This window comes from Prenolepis imparis, unplaced genomic scaffold (genome assembly GCF_030444845.1).
Source record: "Prenolepis imparis isolate NDT839.2.m4 unplaced genomic scaffold, iyPreImpa1.0 SCAF_8, whole genome shotgun sequence".
Lineage (NCBI taxonomy): Eukaryota > Metazoa > Arthropoda > Insecta > Hymenoptera > Formicidae > Prenolepis > Prenolepis imparis.
In genome coordinates, this window is record NW_028141166.1 from 6,670,314 (window position 1) to 6,688,185 (window position 17,872).

The following is a 17,872-nucleotide window of genomic DNA, read 5'->3' on the forward strand; positions in this document are numbered from 1 at the left end:
CGCAGAATGTGAGGTACGAGCGCAAAATCGAGCGATTGCATTTCAAAAGAGTAAATCTGGGGTAGAAACCATCGCGGAATGGTCGCACGTTGCGCCCCAACAGGGCGCAGCCTGTTTAATTAGCAAGCAAATTAAATGTCGGGACAGCCACATCCGACATGGCCTGCGCAATTAGAGGTATTATAAATTAATTATAACACTGTGACGCAGTCAGTTTTGCGGGATTCAATCTCAGAATGGGCTTAGCGTTGGCGAACGGAATGAATGCCAAACTTATCTCGTTGCCGACCGCGCTTACGACGCGTTTTATTACTGTTTCACTTCGGAGTGGAGGGACATATCTTCAATTACACGTGAATCAAGTGGTATAAAATTGGCCGGAGCGTGAATCAAGTGGTATAAAATTGGCCGGAGCGGAGAAAAATAGACCGAATTGACGCTTAAAAAAAAAACTAAAAAGCAAAACTCACGATCTCTCTATGTTACAGGCGGAATCGTTTTTTATTTCAAAGGGAAAAAAGCAAGTTGAAATATAAACTTTTTTAAAAAATATACTTTTTTTATCTAAATTCCTAAAATACATGAGTTGCGAAAAATAAATCTCGAGTTAAATTATACTGGTGACAATTATATATTATTGCACTTGAATTCGCCTGCAAATTCTCGAAAATTACTTTTCCTTGTTATCGCGTTATTTAGTTTACATAGTTTTAACAAGCTGCATGATCGGACTCTGCATAAACTAGCGCAAAAAGTCTAACAAGGGAACCTCATAAACCCGATAATTCTGATTTTGATAAAATTTTACACAGTAAGGGGAATAAAGAATAGAATTTAAAATTTTTAATTGCGACCCAAAAAACATTTCTCATATAAAACGACTTTTCTTGATACATCTCGAAAGATATACGTGATATCAAAAAATGTTTTACACAAAAGTATCGCAGTAAACATATCTCTATTTAATCATATTAATAAAATTTTAGAAAAATAATTTTTTTCAGATTAAAAATTATTTCTGCAAAATATTATCATATATAGCTGTTTTTACCGTAAAACTTTTGTGTAAAATATTTTTCGATATTTCCAATATTTTTCGAGATATATATCGAGAAAAGTAAAGAGCCGCTCTACATATGAAGGGTAGTTTTACAATCGTTTTCAAGTCGCAACTAAAAATATCTAAATTTATTTATTTATTTCCTCCTATATATGCATAAAGTTTCTTCAAAAGCAAAATTCTGCGAGGTTCGCTTGTAAGATCCTCCCAGGGGAGTGTCACGAATTGCCAAACGGAGCTTAGAAGTCTCGAGTAGAATAGAAACCGATTAAGCGAAACAACGACTGACAGCACCTGTTGATACTTGGCCTAGCTCGTGGCGAAGGTGTAGATTCACCGACACATACGGGCGCGCATCATGTACGTGCGAGTCCCAACGTATACATATATATACGGACTTGTTTGCGCACCTGCGGCCAATGTCCGATGTCGCAAACGCGGCTCCGTGAAACGGAAGATGCCACGAGAATCAGTAGAACGATCGGGGATCAACGAGTCAGCATTGGAATATCCTATTTTGGGTTAATGCACCCACCCATCCACCCCGCGATTGAATCGCGCCAAAGGCCCTGTTAATATTCGAGTTACAAGCGCCGCTCTATTACCCTCTGCTCGTGATTCAACGTATTATCCGCGTTTAAGTGCATCTCTCGCATGCATTCGCAAAATTGTTTATGGCCGGTCGAATACGAGGCTGTCTCCCAACAGTTTCTCTGGATAAACTCGCATTTCTTCAGAATTACAATCTATTTACCTATATCTATTATGTTATATAATATATTCGTGTATTTATTTACCTATTCTATATAATTTATAAATAATTATACGAATGATAATATTTACGAATTTAACATTAAATTTACAAAAGATAAATTAAATTTGCAATTAAGTTTTTAATTTTTTAATTAATTTTAATTTTTAAAGCAATTATATTTGGCAATAAAACCGCGTTTAATTTCACAACATCTTTTCGTCAAAAATAAAATTATTTTCTCAAACAAATGAGTCTTTTATCAATGTTTAATTATATACTTTTTGAACTATAAACGATTAAAAAAGAATAATTTTGAAACGTAAATTTCAATGACAAACTCTTCCCTCAATTAATCTAATTCAATCTAATGTAATCTCCGATCCAACTAATTATAAACGAACTTTACTTGGATAGAATCTTAACTTGACGCTCTTACACTCACTCAGGGATATTTCAATATTGAAAACTTTTGAGATTTCCTTTTGTAGATCGTCGAGCTAATTAATTCCACATAAAGCGATTCGTGGCAAATTAATCCGAACGACCGTGGCAGCCACGATTACCACGATAACCGAAAATGTTCGTTCTCCGTTTCAGAGAGAATTAGAGCAGAGGAAATTAGCTTGATCAAATTACTTGAACGTATGTGAATCTTTCAATGCACGCGCGTCCGCAACAACATAATGTCATAAACAATGCAGGCAATATCAGTGAATTTTGTGCAAACTAATCGCGTGAGCCAAATGCACATCGGCATTTCTGAAATACTCTTTGTGCAATCACGAGTGCATATAGAATATTTTTCTTGGCAGATAGATTCGTTATTTAATTTAAATATAACATATTCTCTATGAAATATATATATATATATATATATATATATATATCAATTTGATATGAATATATCAATTTTGATACGCAAAATTAATTTTCAAGTCTAAATTTTCAGCGTGTGCATTATACTATATATATGTATATACAATGCACACGCGGAAAATTTAAACTTGAAAATTGACTTATAATGCTTTTATATAATATTTTTTGTCAAAAATCAATTAATAATTATCAAACATATTATCGAGTTTTAAGTATTATAACATGTTATTTTAATATATATTATTTTATTTAATTTTATTTTACTATTCAACAAACTGTCAAACTACTAACTCTCGCGATGATAGCCTCTCAATGCTACAAATATAATGCACAATGCGAATCAAGATAGTCAATAAGCATCGCAAAAAAGATGCAACAATATTTGCGAGAACTTGCATGCATTTTTTAGAAAGGGATGTTATAATACTTTCAACTCGATCGAAATAAACAATTTCTCACTCACCAATCATGCAATAGCGGAGTTGAAGTACACAGCACACACATAGATCTGAAAACAAAATATTCAAATTATGTATATACATGTGTGTGTGGGAGGGGAGGGGTGTGTATGTGTGTGTACAGGGGTGTTTTGAAAATCTGGAAAGAGTCAAATATTTCAATGCAGTTTAAGAAAAATGTTTTTAGATATTTTGCATACCTTATAGCTTCGCTGTCGCCCGATGCCTCCCCGGGCCTCCTCCTCCTCCTCTCTTGGTCCATGGTAGCACTCACGACACTCCCGAAAACACGAATAATTACGATCGCCCGACACTTTACACGGCACTCCCGACGCGACGCGTGAATTTCGCGTACATTGCGCAATGAGAAATAACGATGCAAAAACTATAACCGCACGAATCAACGTCCGTTCGACACTCGAGAATTTCACAGTCAAACTCACGCGCAGCTTATCAGCAATACTACCTGTAACAAATAAAAAAAAATATATATATAGGGAGATATTTAAAAAAAAATTATATGTTTCTTAAAAGAAATGTTATTATATAATTATTTTGCTTACCTCGCAATTTCTCCACTATCGCCCAATGCCTCCCCAGGCCTTCTCCTCCTCTCTTATTACTAATGCTTACCTATAATAACAAATAAAAAACATATATATAGAAATACTTAAACAAATATAACAAAATTATATATTTCTTAAAATAAATATTATATATTCATTTTGCATACCTTACAGTTGTCCCGCTGTCGCCCGATGCCTCCAGGCCTCCTCCTTCTCCCTTGGTCCATGGTAGGCACTCACGACACTCGCGAAAACACGAATAATTACGATCGCCCGATACTTTACACGACACTCCCGACACGACGCGTGAATCGCACGCGTATTTCGCGTACATTGCGCAATGAGAAATAACGATGCGAAAACTATAATCACACGAATCAACGTCCGTTCGACACACGAGAATTTCGCAGCCAAACTCGCGCGCAGCTTATCAGCAATGCTACCTGTAACATACACAAATAAAATAAAATAAAATAAAATATTACTACTTTAATTTTTATAACACATTATTATTTTAGAATTTAATTGGCAAATTTTTAATTTATTAATATTTTTTGACAGAAATTAGCTGATTAAAGCGTTAACTTGCTAATTAATTTTTAAAATAATATGTTACAAAAATTAAAATAATAATATGTTTTAAATAATATGTTATAATATTTTTGACAGTTATCAGCTGATTTCTGTCAAAAATATTAATCAAGAATAAAGTATTACAACATATTATTTACAATTTACAACATATTATTATTTTAATTTTTATAACATATATATATATATATATTATTATTTTAAAGTTTAATTAGCCAATTAACGCTTTAATCAACTGATTTCTCTCTCTGTCAAGAAATATAAATAAAACGTTAATATACTAATTAAGTTTTAAAATAATAATATATAATATGTTATAAAATGTAAAATAATAATATGTTGTAAATCAAATGTTATAATGCCTTATCTGCAATTAATATTTTTTGACAGAAATCAGCTGATAACTGTCGAAAAATATTAATTGCAGATAAGGCATTATAACGTATTATTTACAACATATTACTATTTTAATTTTTATAACATATATTATTACTTTAAAATTTAATTAGCAAATTAACCCTATATTAATATTTTTTAACAGAAATCAGCTGATTAAAGCATTAATTTGCTAATTAAATTTTAAAATAATAATATATATGTTAAAAAAATTAAAATAGTAATATGTTGTAAACACTGGCGGATCCTGGGGGAGTGGGGGGGGGTTAAACCCCTCCCCTGCAAATTAAAAGAAACAGTTTTGCTGAATTTGTTTGAAAAATATAAATAAAGAAAAACAAACATAAAAAAGCTATCGACGTCAGGATCGGCTAGTGTATATATATAAGTATAAGATACACTGTAAATTATACTCATTACGCATTCAAAGAGTTAAGTATAGATTAAGTCAGACATAGGACGAAATGATGAGATAATTTCATTGCACGAAAATTATTAGGTGAAATTCTTTAAATCTATATAATATATATATAATATATATTATATCTATATAAAATATATATTATATCTATATATAATATACATTATATAGATACAAAGTATTTCGCCTAATTATTTTCGTACAACAAAATTATCTCATCATTTCGTCCTATGTCTGACTTAATCTATACTTAACTCCTTGAATGCGTAATAAGTATAATTTACAGTGTATCTTATACATACATATTGTATATATTATATATATATATATATATATATATGTATATAAAGAATTTCGCCTAATTATTTTCGTGTATGAAATTATCTCATCATTTCGTCCTATGTCTGACTTAATCTAAACTTAACTCCTTGAATGCGTAATGAGTATAATTTACAGTGTATCTTATACATACACATATTATATATATATTATATATATATATATATATATATATATATATAAAGAATTTCGCCTAATTATTTTCGTGCATGAAATTATCTCATCATTTCATCTTATGTCTGACTTAATCTAAACTTAACTCCTTGAATGCGTAATGAGTATAATTTACAGTGTATCTTATACTTTTATATATATATACATATATTTTATATATATATATTTTATATATTTTATATATATATATATATATATATATATATATAAAAGTATAAGCTACACTGGAAATTATACTCATTACGCATTCAAGGAGTTAAGTTTAGATTAAGTCAGACATAGGACGAAATGATGAGATAATTTCGTTGCACGAAAATAATTAGGCGAAATTCTTTATATCTATATAATATATACAATATGTATGTATAAGATACACTGGAAATTATACTCATTACGCATTCAAGGAGTTAAGTTTAGATTAAGTCAGACATAGGATGAAATAATGAGATAATTTCGTTGCATGAAAATAATTAGGCGAGAAATTCTTTATATCTATATAATATATATATATATATATATATATATATACACTGGCGTATCCTGGGGGGTTAAACCCCCCTCCCCTTGCAAATTAAAAGAAACTGTTTTGCTGAATTTGTTTAAAAAATATAAATAAAGAAAAACAAACATTAAAGAGCTATCGACGTCGTTGATCCTGGAATAAAAGCTAATCATGAAACCAAAAATATTAAATAAAATAATTTTGCAAAACCCCCCCATTATCGACGTCAGGATCCGCTAGTGGTTGTAAATAATATGTTATAATGCCTTATCTCCGATTAATATTTTTTGACAGAATCAGCTGATAACTGTTAAAAATTTTAATCAAGTTTAAAAAATTATAATATATTATTTCAAACATATTATTATTTTAATTTTCATAACATATTATTATTTTAAAATTTAAAATAGTAGTAATATGTTGTAAATAAAATGTTATCATGCCTTATGTGCGATTAATATTTTTTGACAGAAATCAGTTGATAATTGTCAAAAAATATTCGCAGATAAGGCATTAAAACATATTATTTAAAATATATTATTACTTTAGTTTTTATAACATATTTATATTTTAAAATTTATTTAACAAATTAACACCTTAATTTTTTTACAGAAATCAGCTAATTAAAGAGATAATTTGCTAATTAATTTTTAAAATAATATGTTATAAAAACTAAAATAATAATGTTTTAAATAATATGTTATAATTATAACATATTATTTATAACGTTATTATTTTAATTTTTATAACATATTTTTATTTTAAAATTTAATTAGGGAATTAACGCTTTAAACAAACTTTATATAAATATATCATTCTTTTTTATATAGGAATATAATCGAATAATCGAGGAATTGTTCTAATACTTTTATATAAAAGAGAAACATTCTACAAAGCTTTATGCTCTGAATATAACTGATTTTTTTTTTTTTTTTTTTTGCTTTAATAAGTCTAATCTTGTATTAATAAGATATTTTATTCAAGTTACTTTATACAATTATTAATCTGAAAAAACATATTGTTTTTTGATGAGACAATTAATAAATAAAAAATAATTTAAAAAACAATCTTTTTAATACGTTGTTAATATTACAAAAAAATTGCTAAATAAAGTCATACTAATTTCAATATATTTATATATTTTTATATAAAAGAGAAACGTTATAAAAAGCTGCTCCGAATATAATTGATTTTTTTTTTGTTTGTTTTTTTTTGTTTCAATTAGTCTAATTTTGTGTTATAACAAAGATTTTACTAAAATTACTTTATACAAGTATTTATCTAAAAAAAAAAAAACATTGTTTTTTGATGAGACAATTAATAAATAAAAAATGATGAAAAATAAAATCTTTTTTAATACGTTGTTAATGTTACAAGAAAATTGCTAATTAAATTCGTACTAGCTCAAAGCCAGAAAATAAGTAAAATTCAATCAGCACATTTCATGCTTCTCGTAAACAGAACGTTGTGCAAATCTCGCACAAAAACTCAATAGTCGGGATTAAATATTATCTTCGCTTCTCTTTCTTTCTTTAACAGGAAAATGCCTGTAATTTTATTTACCTCTCACCTCTCGCGAGGATAAAACCAGAAATAAATTTGTATTTTCACAATTACGAAAATATTCTAGAGAGATGCAATTGCATGCACCTGCGTGCGTAGATAAAGCGGAAAATCGGTACAAAATTTTACAAGCGAAAGAAATTCACGCTTCGTTTATATCGGCATTGAAATCGAGATCATTGGGAAAACATGATTCATTTATATGAAAATCTTTCTGGCTTCCATATCAAAGAAAGAGACGAACCGCCTCTCACAAAATTCAATAAATATTCCGAACGCTCTTTAACCATCGCAGGCGAAATTTCGCTCGATCGAAGTATGTAACAAATAATTTGACTCACCAATTGCTGTACCTTGCCATGTCCAAATGTGCCTGCTCAATCTGATTGTGATATTCCCGCTCTCCATCAACGAAGACATGCACATTTAATAATGCTCGCTTAGGAAGTGGGATCTCACGAGAAGGAGAAGAATCTGCGAGAAAAAACGCAGGAATTAACGTCCACGAAATACGCACCGACATTTCACGCGAGCAATTGGCGCGATTTGTTCTTACTACTACTGTGGAATCCGCGGCAACTTCATAACGTTGTCCGAACTATCGCGTCATATGACGTCACGACAGCAAAATCATATACGGCCGATATATTTTACATACATAATTAATTCTTTCGCTTATAGCACATGCGATATATTACTTGTTTCAAATTGTCCATCATCATTGATTAACATGAATACATTTTATACATAACATCAAGTCATGTTAACATAATATAAATATTTCTATATATGAGAGGGCGTCAGATATAAAACAATACACACATTAACCGTCTCTCGCCGACATTTACATTCCACATTGGACATTTGAGGTTACATTTTATGTTTCGTATAATGTGCGTTATACTTTTAACTGCGTTATACGTGCATTATGCGTTATACTTTTGATTTTAAAGCTCTATACGTACATGATTTACGCAGTGAAAGGATTTGTCCTGCTCCAACAATCCGCATCCCACGAAGACCTCGATGATACTATACTTCCGCGAGTCTCGATGCATGTTGAATACAGTCGCGAGTTCGATTAATCGATCCATTGATCGAACGATTCGATTCCTCTCTAATGTATTTTTCATAGGGTTTCATCATCATTTAAGCGCGCAATTCGATTTTTCATGCTAGATCGTACGCGGTATATAATAAATTATTATTATATAATAAATAAAAAATTATTAAAAATTCAATACATAGTGTGCAATACTATTATTATACAGTAATTTATTATAGTTCGCATGTGATTTAGAATGAAAAATCGTGTTATTGATTTTATACACTCCGTAATTCTCTAATAATTCTCATAATAAATAATTTAAAATTCACAATAATTAAAAGAAAAAAAAAAGAGAAACATATCGCGCGTTTAATTAGCCATATTAGATTGCACACATTTTCGATTTTTCATGCTAGATTATATGCGATATAATAAATTATTATATAATAAATAAAAAATTATTAAAAATTCAATACATAGTGTGCAATATTATTTAGTAATATATTAATTCGCATATGATTTAGAATAAAAAATCGTGTTATTGATTTTATACAATCTGTAATTTTCTATAATTCTCATAATGAATAATTCAAAATTCGCAATAATTAAAAGAAGAAGAAAACATATCGCACGTTTAATTAGCCATATTAGATCGCACACATTTTCGATTTTTCATGCTAGATCGTATGCGATATAATAAATTATTATATAATAAATAAAAATTCAATACATAGTGTGCAATATTATTCAGTAATTTATTAATTCGCATATGATTTAGAATAAAAAATCATGTTATTAATCTTATACAATCTGTAATTCTCTATAATAAATAATAAATAATTCAAAATTCGCAATAATTAAAAGAAAAAAGAAGAGAACATATCGCACATTTAATTAGCCATATTAGATTGCACACATTTTTTTATAATTACGATACGTGAAGATGTATTTAATCATGTTGGAGTTATGGGAGACGCAATAATATGTAAAAGCATTCTTCATTATACTTATACATATATAAAATATGAAAAAAGGGACGTCTATATACAATCCTCAGATCATCCTTTTTTATTAAAATCTTTTATTTTCTGTATTTTTCGTAGCGTTTTCCTAAACAATAATTAACGTAACTTAACATGAAATTGTGTGTGTGAGAGAGAGAAAGAAAAAAGATACAGAGAAAAAAAAGCGAGAAAGATAGAGAAAGAAAGAAAAAGAGAGGAAAAGAGAAAAAAAAATATAATGCTCGATATATTAGAATTATAAAAATTTTCACTCAAAAAAAAATCATAATGGTACAATATACAAGTGGAGCAGATTTAAGATACGTAGAGTAATCTTAAGATTATAGAGATATTGACAATGAGACGACCCGACCGATTAACAAAAATTAATCGATCTTTCTCGATTGACCGATGAGTTAATTACGCAAATAGGTACGCGGACAGAGTAGAGACATAAGTTAACTTATGGGTTTAGACTCGAACATCGTCCACGTCGAGAAGGTACATAAGAACGATATATGTACGAGAGAGAAAAGAAAGAAAAAAAATTGCGGATTCGTAAAAGCTGCGATAGAAACTAAAAAAAAAATGTGAGGAATTTCGCAGTTTCTCTCTCGACGTGCACGACACACGCTGCTTCGATTCGAAAGTCTATACCCTCGTCAGAAAATGTTACAATATGAGAGTTAAGTTATACCATATACTTAACATGATACACAAAGTCAGTTATATCCCGAGTATCAAATGGATCAAAAATACCACGGTTCAAGCGAAACGTAGATTATTACTTCTCGTGCTATCTTGATTAGAATGCGGAACCAGGTACATGTGGATGTAATGATTTCCATATCATGCTTGTATCATACTTTATATATCAGGCTTCGGTCACCTTATTTATGTTCCGCGTGAACCGGGTGCTCTCCCTTTAAACAAAAAGAAACAATTCGTCATTACATCAATCGATCATTTGATAATTACTTAACACATAATAAACAAATGTATCCACATTAATAACAAAATGTGGAAAGTAGAACAAATAAGTTGGAAGAGACTTTAGAGACGATTATTTTTGCCACAAATACATTTCGGAAGATCAGATACATATAATATATATATTAATATTATATATACAAATATATTATAATATATTATAATATATAGATATTATATATATTTTTTTATATAAATTATATATATATACATATATCAATCTTCCCAATTGGCACTAATGCCTTGATACGAAAATTTTAAGAATCAATTTCATATATGTGTTCCACATTCACAAATATATATAATATAGAAAGTTCCATTCAATCCCATACAATGCGGACAAATTGCTCGAGTACCTTTTATTCTTATGCTCACGAATCGAAGTCCCGCGCGTGAAAGACACATTTTATAAATATAATGTGGAAGAAAAAGAACGTTCAAGTTCTACTTTTATCAGTCTTTAAATAGAAAGATCACTTTCGAATATTAACAAAAATTTATCAACTATATCACTGCGCATAATCTAAAAATTTGAGAAATGCATTTCACAGTTGTGTGTGATATCCGGCTAAAATTCAAACTTCCACTTGTGATTTTATTTTCTTTTTTTCTTTTTAGGCGTATATATTTTTCATCAGAATGTTCAGTCTGGAACGAATCCCGAGACATGTTGCGCGGAATCATTTTTATTTCTTATCTTATTACGCACCTCTCACCCGTTAATCGTATATGTATATAGTATCTCGTTTATCGTAAATGTAATTAATTAATTTAAACTAATCGCATGTAACATCGATCTTATGTAGAGGCTCTGAAATTTCTGAAATTGTTTTACGAATGTCAGCGAGAGTCGAATGTTGTTAGACAAACGAAGAGGATCTTAACGATATTTGTAGCAAAAATATACATTGTCACATTGCTCCCCGCGATTATACACGACGTTACATTAGACGAAGAAAAAAGAAAAAAGGAAAGAAACTTAACAGTCGACATGAAGAGAGTTTTGGCAAAGAAACATAACGTTTAACGACGTCGAACAATCAGTAACTCGGTGTGTCAAAATGGGCGTGACTGTACAAATAGTGGTGCCCCTGTTGACAGCGAGCTCGATGGATACCTATTACTTAAGAATCTATTATTTATAATGACGATACTGTGCGCGCGCTCTCTCATATGATCTGCTCACAAATGAAATTTAAACAGCAACCGCGACCGCAAACTAGTGATCCCCCCACGCTACACGATTCTGTTATATCAATAATCATGTGTACTGATTACATCGTACATGCATTATTGCCAATAACATATGTACTGCTCCATCTTCATACGATTAATAGGCATTCTCGTATATTCCATTCATCCTAACGAAAGTAAACAAACGCGGTAAATTACTAAAGAGACACGTAACTCTAACAAATTATTATTATTATCATCAAAGTATATGATATTCGAAATAAAAATCCCTGAAATATAATAGTTTACTCGGCCATCATTCGTTACGATTGATGATATTTACAACAGAATATATAGATTTTTTTCTTTACTCTTACTAAAAATATAGCGTAATTGCTCATAATTATGAGAATATGATGATTGTGCAGAAAGATTACGTACTTGAATTTACGTAGGAAGATGAAGCACGAGGAGGAACAGAATGCATGTGTATGTACATATGTGTATGTATGTGTACGTGTGTATATGCATGTATATGAATCAGGACATTTTGTATTTATGTATGTATGTACGAAACAAATTATATGCTTAGAATTGTAATACAAATTCAAAGAATATTAGAAGAAAATTACCAATTAATGATTGTAATTTTCACAATTTCAGCGACTTCACTTCAATGCCGTAATGCAAAAATGCATTTAACAACAACAAATATAATTACGATTTTTATGAAAACGGACATTCGGTCATTTTTCATGTAATAATTTATAGCAAAAATCAAATTCACTAAAGTTACAAACATTACAAATATTCCTATTAATTCTAATGGACAAATTCGCTTTAGAAATGAATACACAACACCTTTGACCATTTATTGCATTAGGCAAACGATTATTGATTATTACCATAATGCATAAAATTGTCCAAGGAAATTTTCTATTACGACTGTTACTAGATACTAACGTTTGTACAAAACCGACAAATTTTCAAAAACAAATTTGTACATAAGAATTAATCCTGTTGCAAATAATATGTAGTTCGCACATCTCTTATTAAAAAATTGTAGCTTGCATATATATATAAATACAATGTATCATTTTTTTTATATTCATGCGAATTGAATTATGTAGAAGATATAATAAAGAATAGAATTTAGATGAAACACACAACCAAAACTTTTAAGCTTCTATTGCATTTGTCTTTTGATAAAAAGACTCTAAAGAGTACTTGTATCATTATATACATCTATATAACTTTTAAACTCTTATATTCAAATATTACAATGAAGGGATATATATATATGTATATAGATGTTATAGAAAGTTATAAGCCACATTCCGCGATAATATTGTAAAGAAAAGACTAACACAAACTCTTGCAATATTTACTATTTAAAAAAAGAAATGTGTTTCTATTAGCATCTATACATTAGATATCTGCCTCATTCTTACTTTCTATGCAAAAGATAAATATTTATATTAATTATACTGTGCTGTGTGTATACAATACAAGCTGTATATAATATATAAGACTCTACATTTCGCCTAATCTATTAATGCTACAAAATATGCTATTTATATATTTGCCAAATGTAAAAAAATATCGCTTCTCGTGTCAGAAATCTGACTTGATTAATGTGGATAAAATTAGTTGTACGAAACACATTTAATTGCAAAGTTTAAAAAGTTTGCAGAAACTTTTGTCATTTCTGTGATTGTACTCTCTAGAGCCTCCTAATGAAAAGCTACACTTATACTCTACACATTTAGTCATTTTATTTCCAAATAGTTTGCCAAGAAATGCTTTGGTTGTGTGTTTGCATAATTTGGATATCACTTATGAGATATCTGACAAAATTTCAAAAATGAGAAAAAGAAACGGTATCCGATTTCCTTGGAGATGCATTTTCACTATCATTACTTTTACTTGCTTACGGCGTACATTAACAAAACAAAAACAAAAGAAAGAAAAAAAGTATATCTATAGATATATCAATCTAATTGCACAGAAAATAATCATTGTTTCATAAGAAATAAAGAAAATGATGCTTACAAAATGATAAAACAATAAAAGAAACACATAAAAATCTCTCCAGTATTATATTAATTTAAAATGCTAATCACACATAATCTCCTCCCGTTAAAAAGACAGGAAGCACGATTGCGCAAACATTTTTTAGAATATTTATACTGTTTCGCACGTACAACATATGTATCTTCAAGGAAGTACTAAAATTACTATATAGTAATATAATTATATTACTATATAGTATATATAATATAATAATTGGGATTCTCTCGAAATATAAGAATCACAATTTCAAGTGAAGTGATACCTTATATTCATTGATACAACTCGCGAACTAACAGCTAATGACCGAAAATATATGGATACGCAACCAAAGTGTATACGGCAGCTTTTTTAGCCATCAAAGGAATTATACGATAGATTAATTCAGTATCTTAAGTTACCTAGTTACTGTTGTGTTTGTGTATCAAATCATTATCATAACAATTACTTGTTGGGCACACACCGAATTAAAGTCTCAGTTGTAAGCATGTGTCATATTTTCGGTACTTTGTAATCGCTGTTCATTAGCCATCCTCTTTCGGGGGTGTGAACCAACCTGCCAGCGCACAAAACAATAATTACTCTATATGCAATGTATGAAAATCAAGTATGGCAAGAAAAATAAGTTAAATTCTTACCATTTTTTTCATGTATTTGTACAAGAGACTTGAATGACTGTTGGGCACGTGCCAAACTATATTGGCCTTGTCCGCCACACACTTTTCCAGCACCGCCTGATCCTTGGAACTGTATACGTGCTTTTCCCTTAACTAACGTTGCTGAAATTTGCATTATAACAGCTTCTACCGTATATGCTGAACTCCATCCCTGTTTTGTGAGAAGTTCCATACAAATAGCACCTCCCACAAGAACATAACCACCAGAAATGATAGGATGTACAACTCTTACAAATGGAGGTTCAAATGGGTAGGTTTCCTATGAAAGAAAATGTTTCAATATATCTAACATAGATAAAAGATTTACAAAGTTGCTCGAAAAATTACAAACTCTCTAATATATATAAGTTTAAGAAAATTACAATATAGTTTAAGAAAATTTCAATATAGTTTAAGAAAATTACAATATATCTGACATAGTTAAAAGATTCACAATGTTGCTCAAAAAATTACAAACTCTAATATATACAAGTTTAAGCTTATTGTCATAAGCTTATTGTCACATAAGCTTTATAATAAAATACCTTGAAAAGCATGTTGAGAAGAATACTGTCTTTGCCCTCTTTCTCTTTCAAAAGAATGAGATCGCTATGAAGTGGCGAATCAGGATCTACACACATCAACCTGATATTCCATTCATATAAACTGTCATTTACTAGTTCTATGCTATACATGCCTGGAAAAAATGGAAAAATGTTTATATAAATACATATGTTTAATAGACATAACACTTATTAAAATTTTGTTTAATTATGTGTGCATGTGTATACATAAAATTCTTTCAAAATCTTAAAAAACTATACCTTTTTTAAAGCTGTCACTTCGATATATATCACGTAGTTCTTTCATGAGTCTGTCAGTAGCTTGCACACTTCCACAAACAGATCCTTTCAAATAGTCTTGTCTTTGATTCTGTCTCAACCTTTCCAATGTTGCAAGATGTTCCAAATCCATTTCTTCGCTCTATACCATTGAATGATTAAGATCATAACAACTGTAGCAATTGCGTATTAGACCAGTATCATAAGTTTATCCTTCTTTACCTTATTCTTAGCATTAGCATCTCCTTCATCCATATCCAAGTGTAAGTCTTCTTCAGTCTCACTCTCTTCGTCCTCGTCGATATCATCTATATCTTCGGCGTCCATCCTTTGCGCCACAGCTTCGTTTGGCCCTCCTAAACGTAAGGGATCCAAAGCAGTTCTGAGTCTTTCGACATCTGGCGGTTCCGGTAACGAATGTAATCTGCATAATTCTTTCAAGAGAATTCCAACTTGATTGATTACATGGTTGTCACGGCCCGTTGTATTACTTAAAATTTGTACAGCGTTTGTAACACTAGTCTCTTCGGATTCGGCAAACCAGACTGGTGGTGTTGAAGGATAAGTTTCCTGCGTAAACATTGTTGATATTAATACAGCTCTTATAATATATAACAATAAATTGAAAATATATATAGAATTGATAATATATTAAATAGAATTCAGAATATATTAAATATATTAAAATACATATTAAATGCATGTTAAATATATTTAATAATATATTAAAAATTAGTGTATTAAAATAAAAGAAAAAAACAAGACAATACAGACTGTCTCTCACATTCACATATCGCGCAAGTGCGCACGCATACGACCATTTAAAACACACACACACACATACACACAAAGAAATTTACACACACCGACTTCTAATGAGTAAATGATGCACGAAAGATGCTGAAATATCTACACGAGTAATCATAAGGAAGGACAATATACATTACAAAATGATTGCGCTCGATTGCAGCTTCGTGCTGACATCGCGTACATACACACACACATACATGCATACAAGTCGCTCTTGCGTAGCAAGAAAAAAATCAAACTCTCGTTGCTATTCTCTGCTTCGTAATTAAATTGCATTCGACATTCGACATATGCGGGATCAATGAAATGCGAAACATCGTACGACGCGAGATTTGAAAGCGAATCTTCTTTGTCTGTCCTCTCTCTCTCTCTCTCTCTCTTTCTTTCTTTCTCTTTTTTCTCTCTCTCTCTTTCTCTTTCGTCTGACGTCGTGTCAAAACAATTTTGATAAGACTGAAAAAACGGCAACTATAACTCCTCTCCGCGAAAAAGCCGTCCTGTCACTCTCTAACGTCAACCTTCACCGCGTTGTCTAGAAATCCGCTGACGCGAATTCTCGGATCCTGAAGAGGTACGATGTTCGGAAAAAAAAATCGATCGCAACAGCGTCGAAATGATCCAAGCTATCGGGCGAAAAAGAGAAAAGAGGAAAATAATAAAAAGCGCCCTGATATCTTCATTCGCGAATCTCGCTGTCCGCGAGCATCCCCGAGGAATTATATACCTCGAAGAGTGTCGTTCCTTTGTCCGGATCCGTCCGGAGCAGACGCACCAAGCGTGTGTCTACTCGGACGAAATGAACTCACGCACTCACGCAACGAAGAGCCTAATGATCGTCGAAAGCGCACGCACACATACACATATATATACACACACACACATACGAAGCGCGCGCGCGAGAAAGAGTTACACTTACTGTGATATTGGCGTGTATTTCGTACTTCTTCCCATTTTTCCCGACGAATCTGCAGCTGAGCTCGTCGACGCTCGCAGACATTATCTGAAACCTCTCATGGCTCTTAGGGAAGACGGATTCGAGCGTTTTGATTTCCTGCTTGAGGGTGTTCAGACAAGCCATTTGCGGGGGGAGGCGGGGGGGTTGGCGTTTGACGGTGCGGTGCTTATTACGGGTATCCGGAAATATTCGGCGCGGCACACGGTTTATTTTATTTTTTTTTTTTTTTACTCTCGCCCGAAACGGAAATAATAACCGGACGAAATGCGCCCGACGTGAGGGCGAACGACACACGACGAGCCTGATGACTACCCGACAAAATGGCGACTGCGACTGAGCTGCGCTTCGGCCAGTCTCGTGCGGGCTCGTTAAACTCCGCCGCCGGTGGCGCCATCGCGCCGCCGTCCGTCGAAACGTCAAGCGTTACGTACTTCCGGTCGCGAGTGCGCCAAAAGTCACGCGGCAGATCGACGCGTAACCGATTCGACCGAGTTTCTTTTAAATAAACGCTCTACATAAATAATATAATTAAATAATTTCATTATATGTTATTGTGAATTGAATTGAGTTCCTTTCGAAGAGTCAAAATAACACTGGAGATGAAAGAAAAAACGGAGGAGATAA

General features: G+C 31.3%; 2 protein-coding genes and 1 long non-coding RNA gene across 5 annotated transcripts in view; all 3 read right to left on the reverse strand.

Moving 5' to 3' along the window:
- The window catches only part of LOC145939404 (zwei Ig domain protein zig-8), a 142,214-nt gene extending 139,018 nt beyond the window's left edge, over nt 1-3,196 (reverse strand). The window contains exon 1 of the mRNA XM_083043687.1: nt 3,154-3,196. The gene's annotated coding sequence lies outside the window, so the exon portion shown is untranslated. The remainder of the gene's footprint in view (nt 1-3,153) is intronic.
- Nucleotides 3,197-3,943: 747 nt separating this feature from the next.
- On the reverse strand, nt 3,944-8,891 carry LOC145939406 (uncharacterized). The gene is made up of 3 exons (XR_014425822.1): nt 8,666-8,891; nt 8,042-8,174; nt 3,944-4,157 (listed from the first exon to the last, which is right to left on the reverse strand). It is a non-coding gene; the product is annotated as an uncharacterized LOC145939406 (long non-coding RNA).
- Nucleotides 8,892-9,980: 1,089 nt separating this feature from the next.
- Nucleotides 9,981-17,590, reverse strand: LOC145939482 (ubiquitin-conjugating enzyme E2 Q2). 3 transcript variants are annotated; one of them, XR_014425832.1, is made up of 7 exons: nt 17,210-17,590; nt 15,706-16,053; nt 15,466-15,625; nt 15,187-15,338; nt 14,624-14,921; nt 14,449-14,541; nt 9,981-10,675 (listed from the first exon to the last, which is right to left on the reverse strand). XR_014425832.1 is itself a non-coding variant. In XM_083043812.1 (6 exons), the coding sequence occupies exons 1-6, from the start codon at nt 17,369-17,371 to the stop codon at nt 14,510-14,512; spliced, it is 1,152 nt and encodes a 383-aa protein (XP_082899938.1). In that variant the 5' UTR covers nt 17,372-17,590; the 3' UTR covers nt 9,981-14,509. The 3 variants fall into 3 exon arrangements, 1 of the variants encoding a protein (XP_082899938.1); XR_014425830.1 differs by having other exon boundaries at nt 14,387-14,541; XM_083043812.1 differs by having other exon boundaries at nt 9,981-14,541.
- Nucleotides 17,591-17,872: the final 282 nt, after the last annotated feature.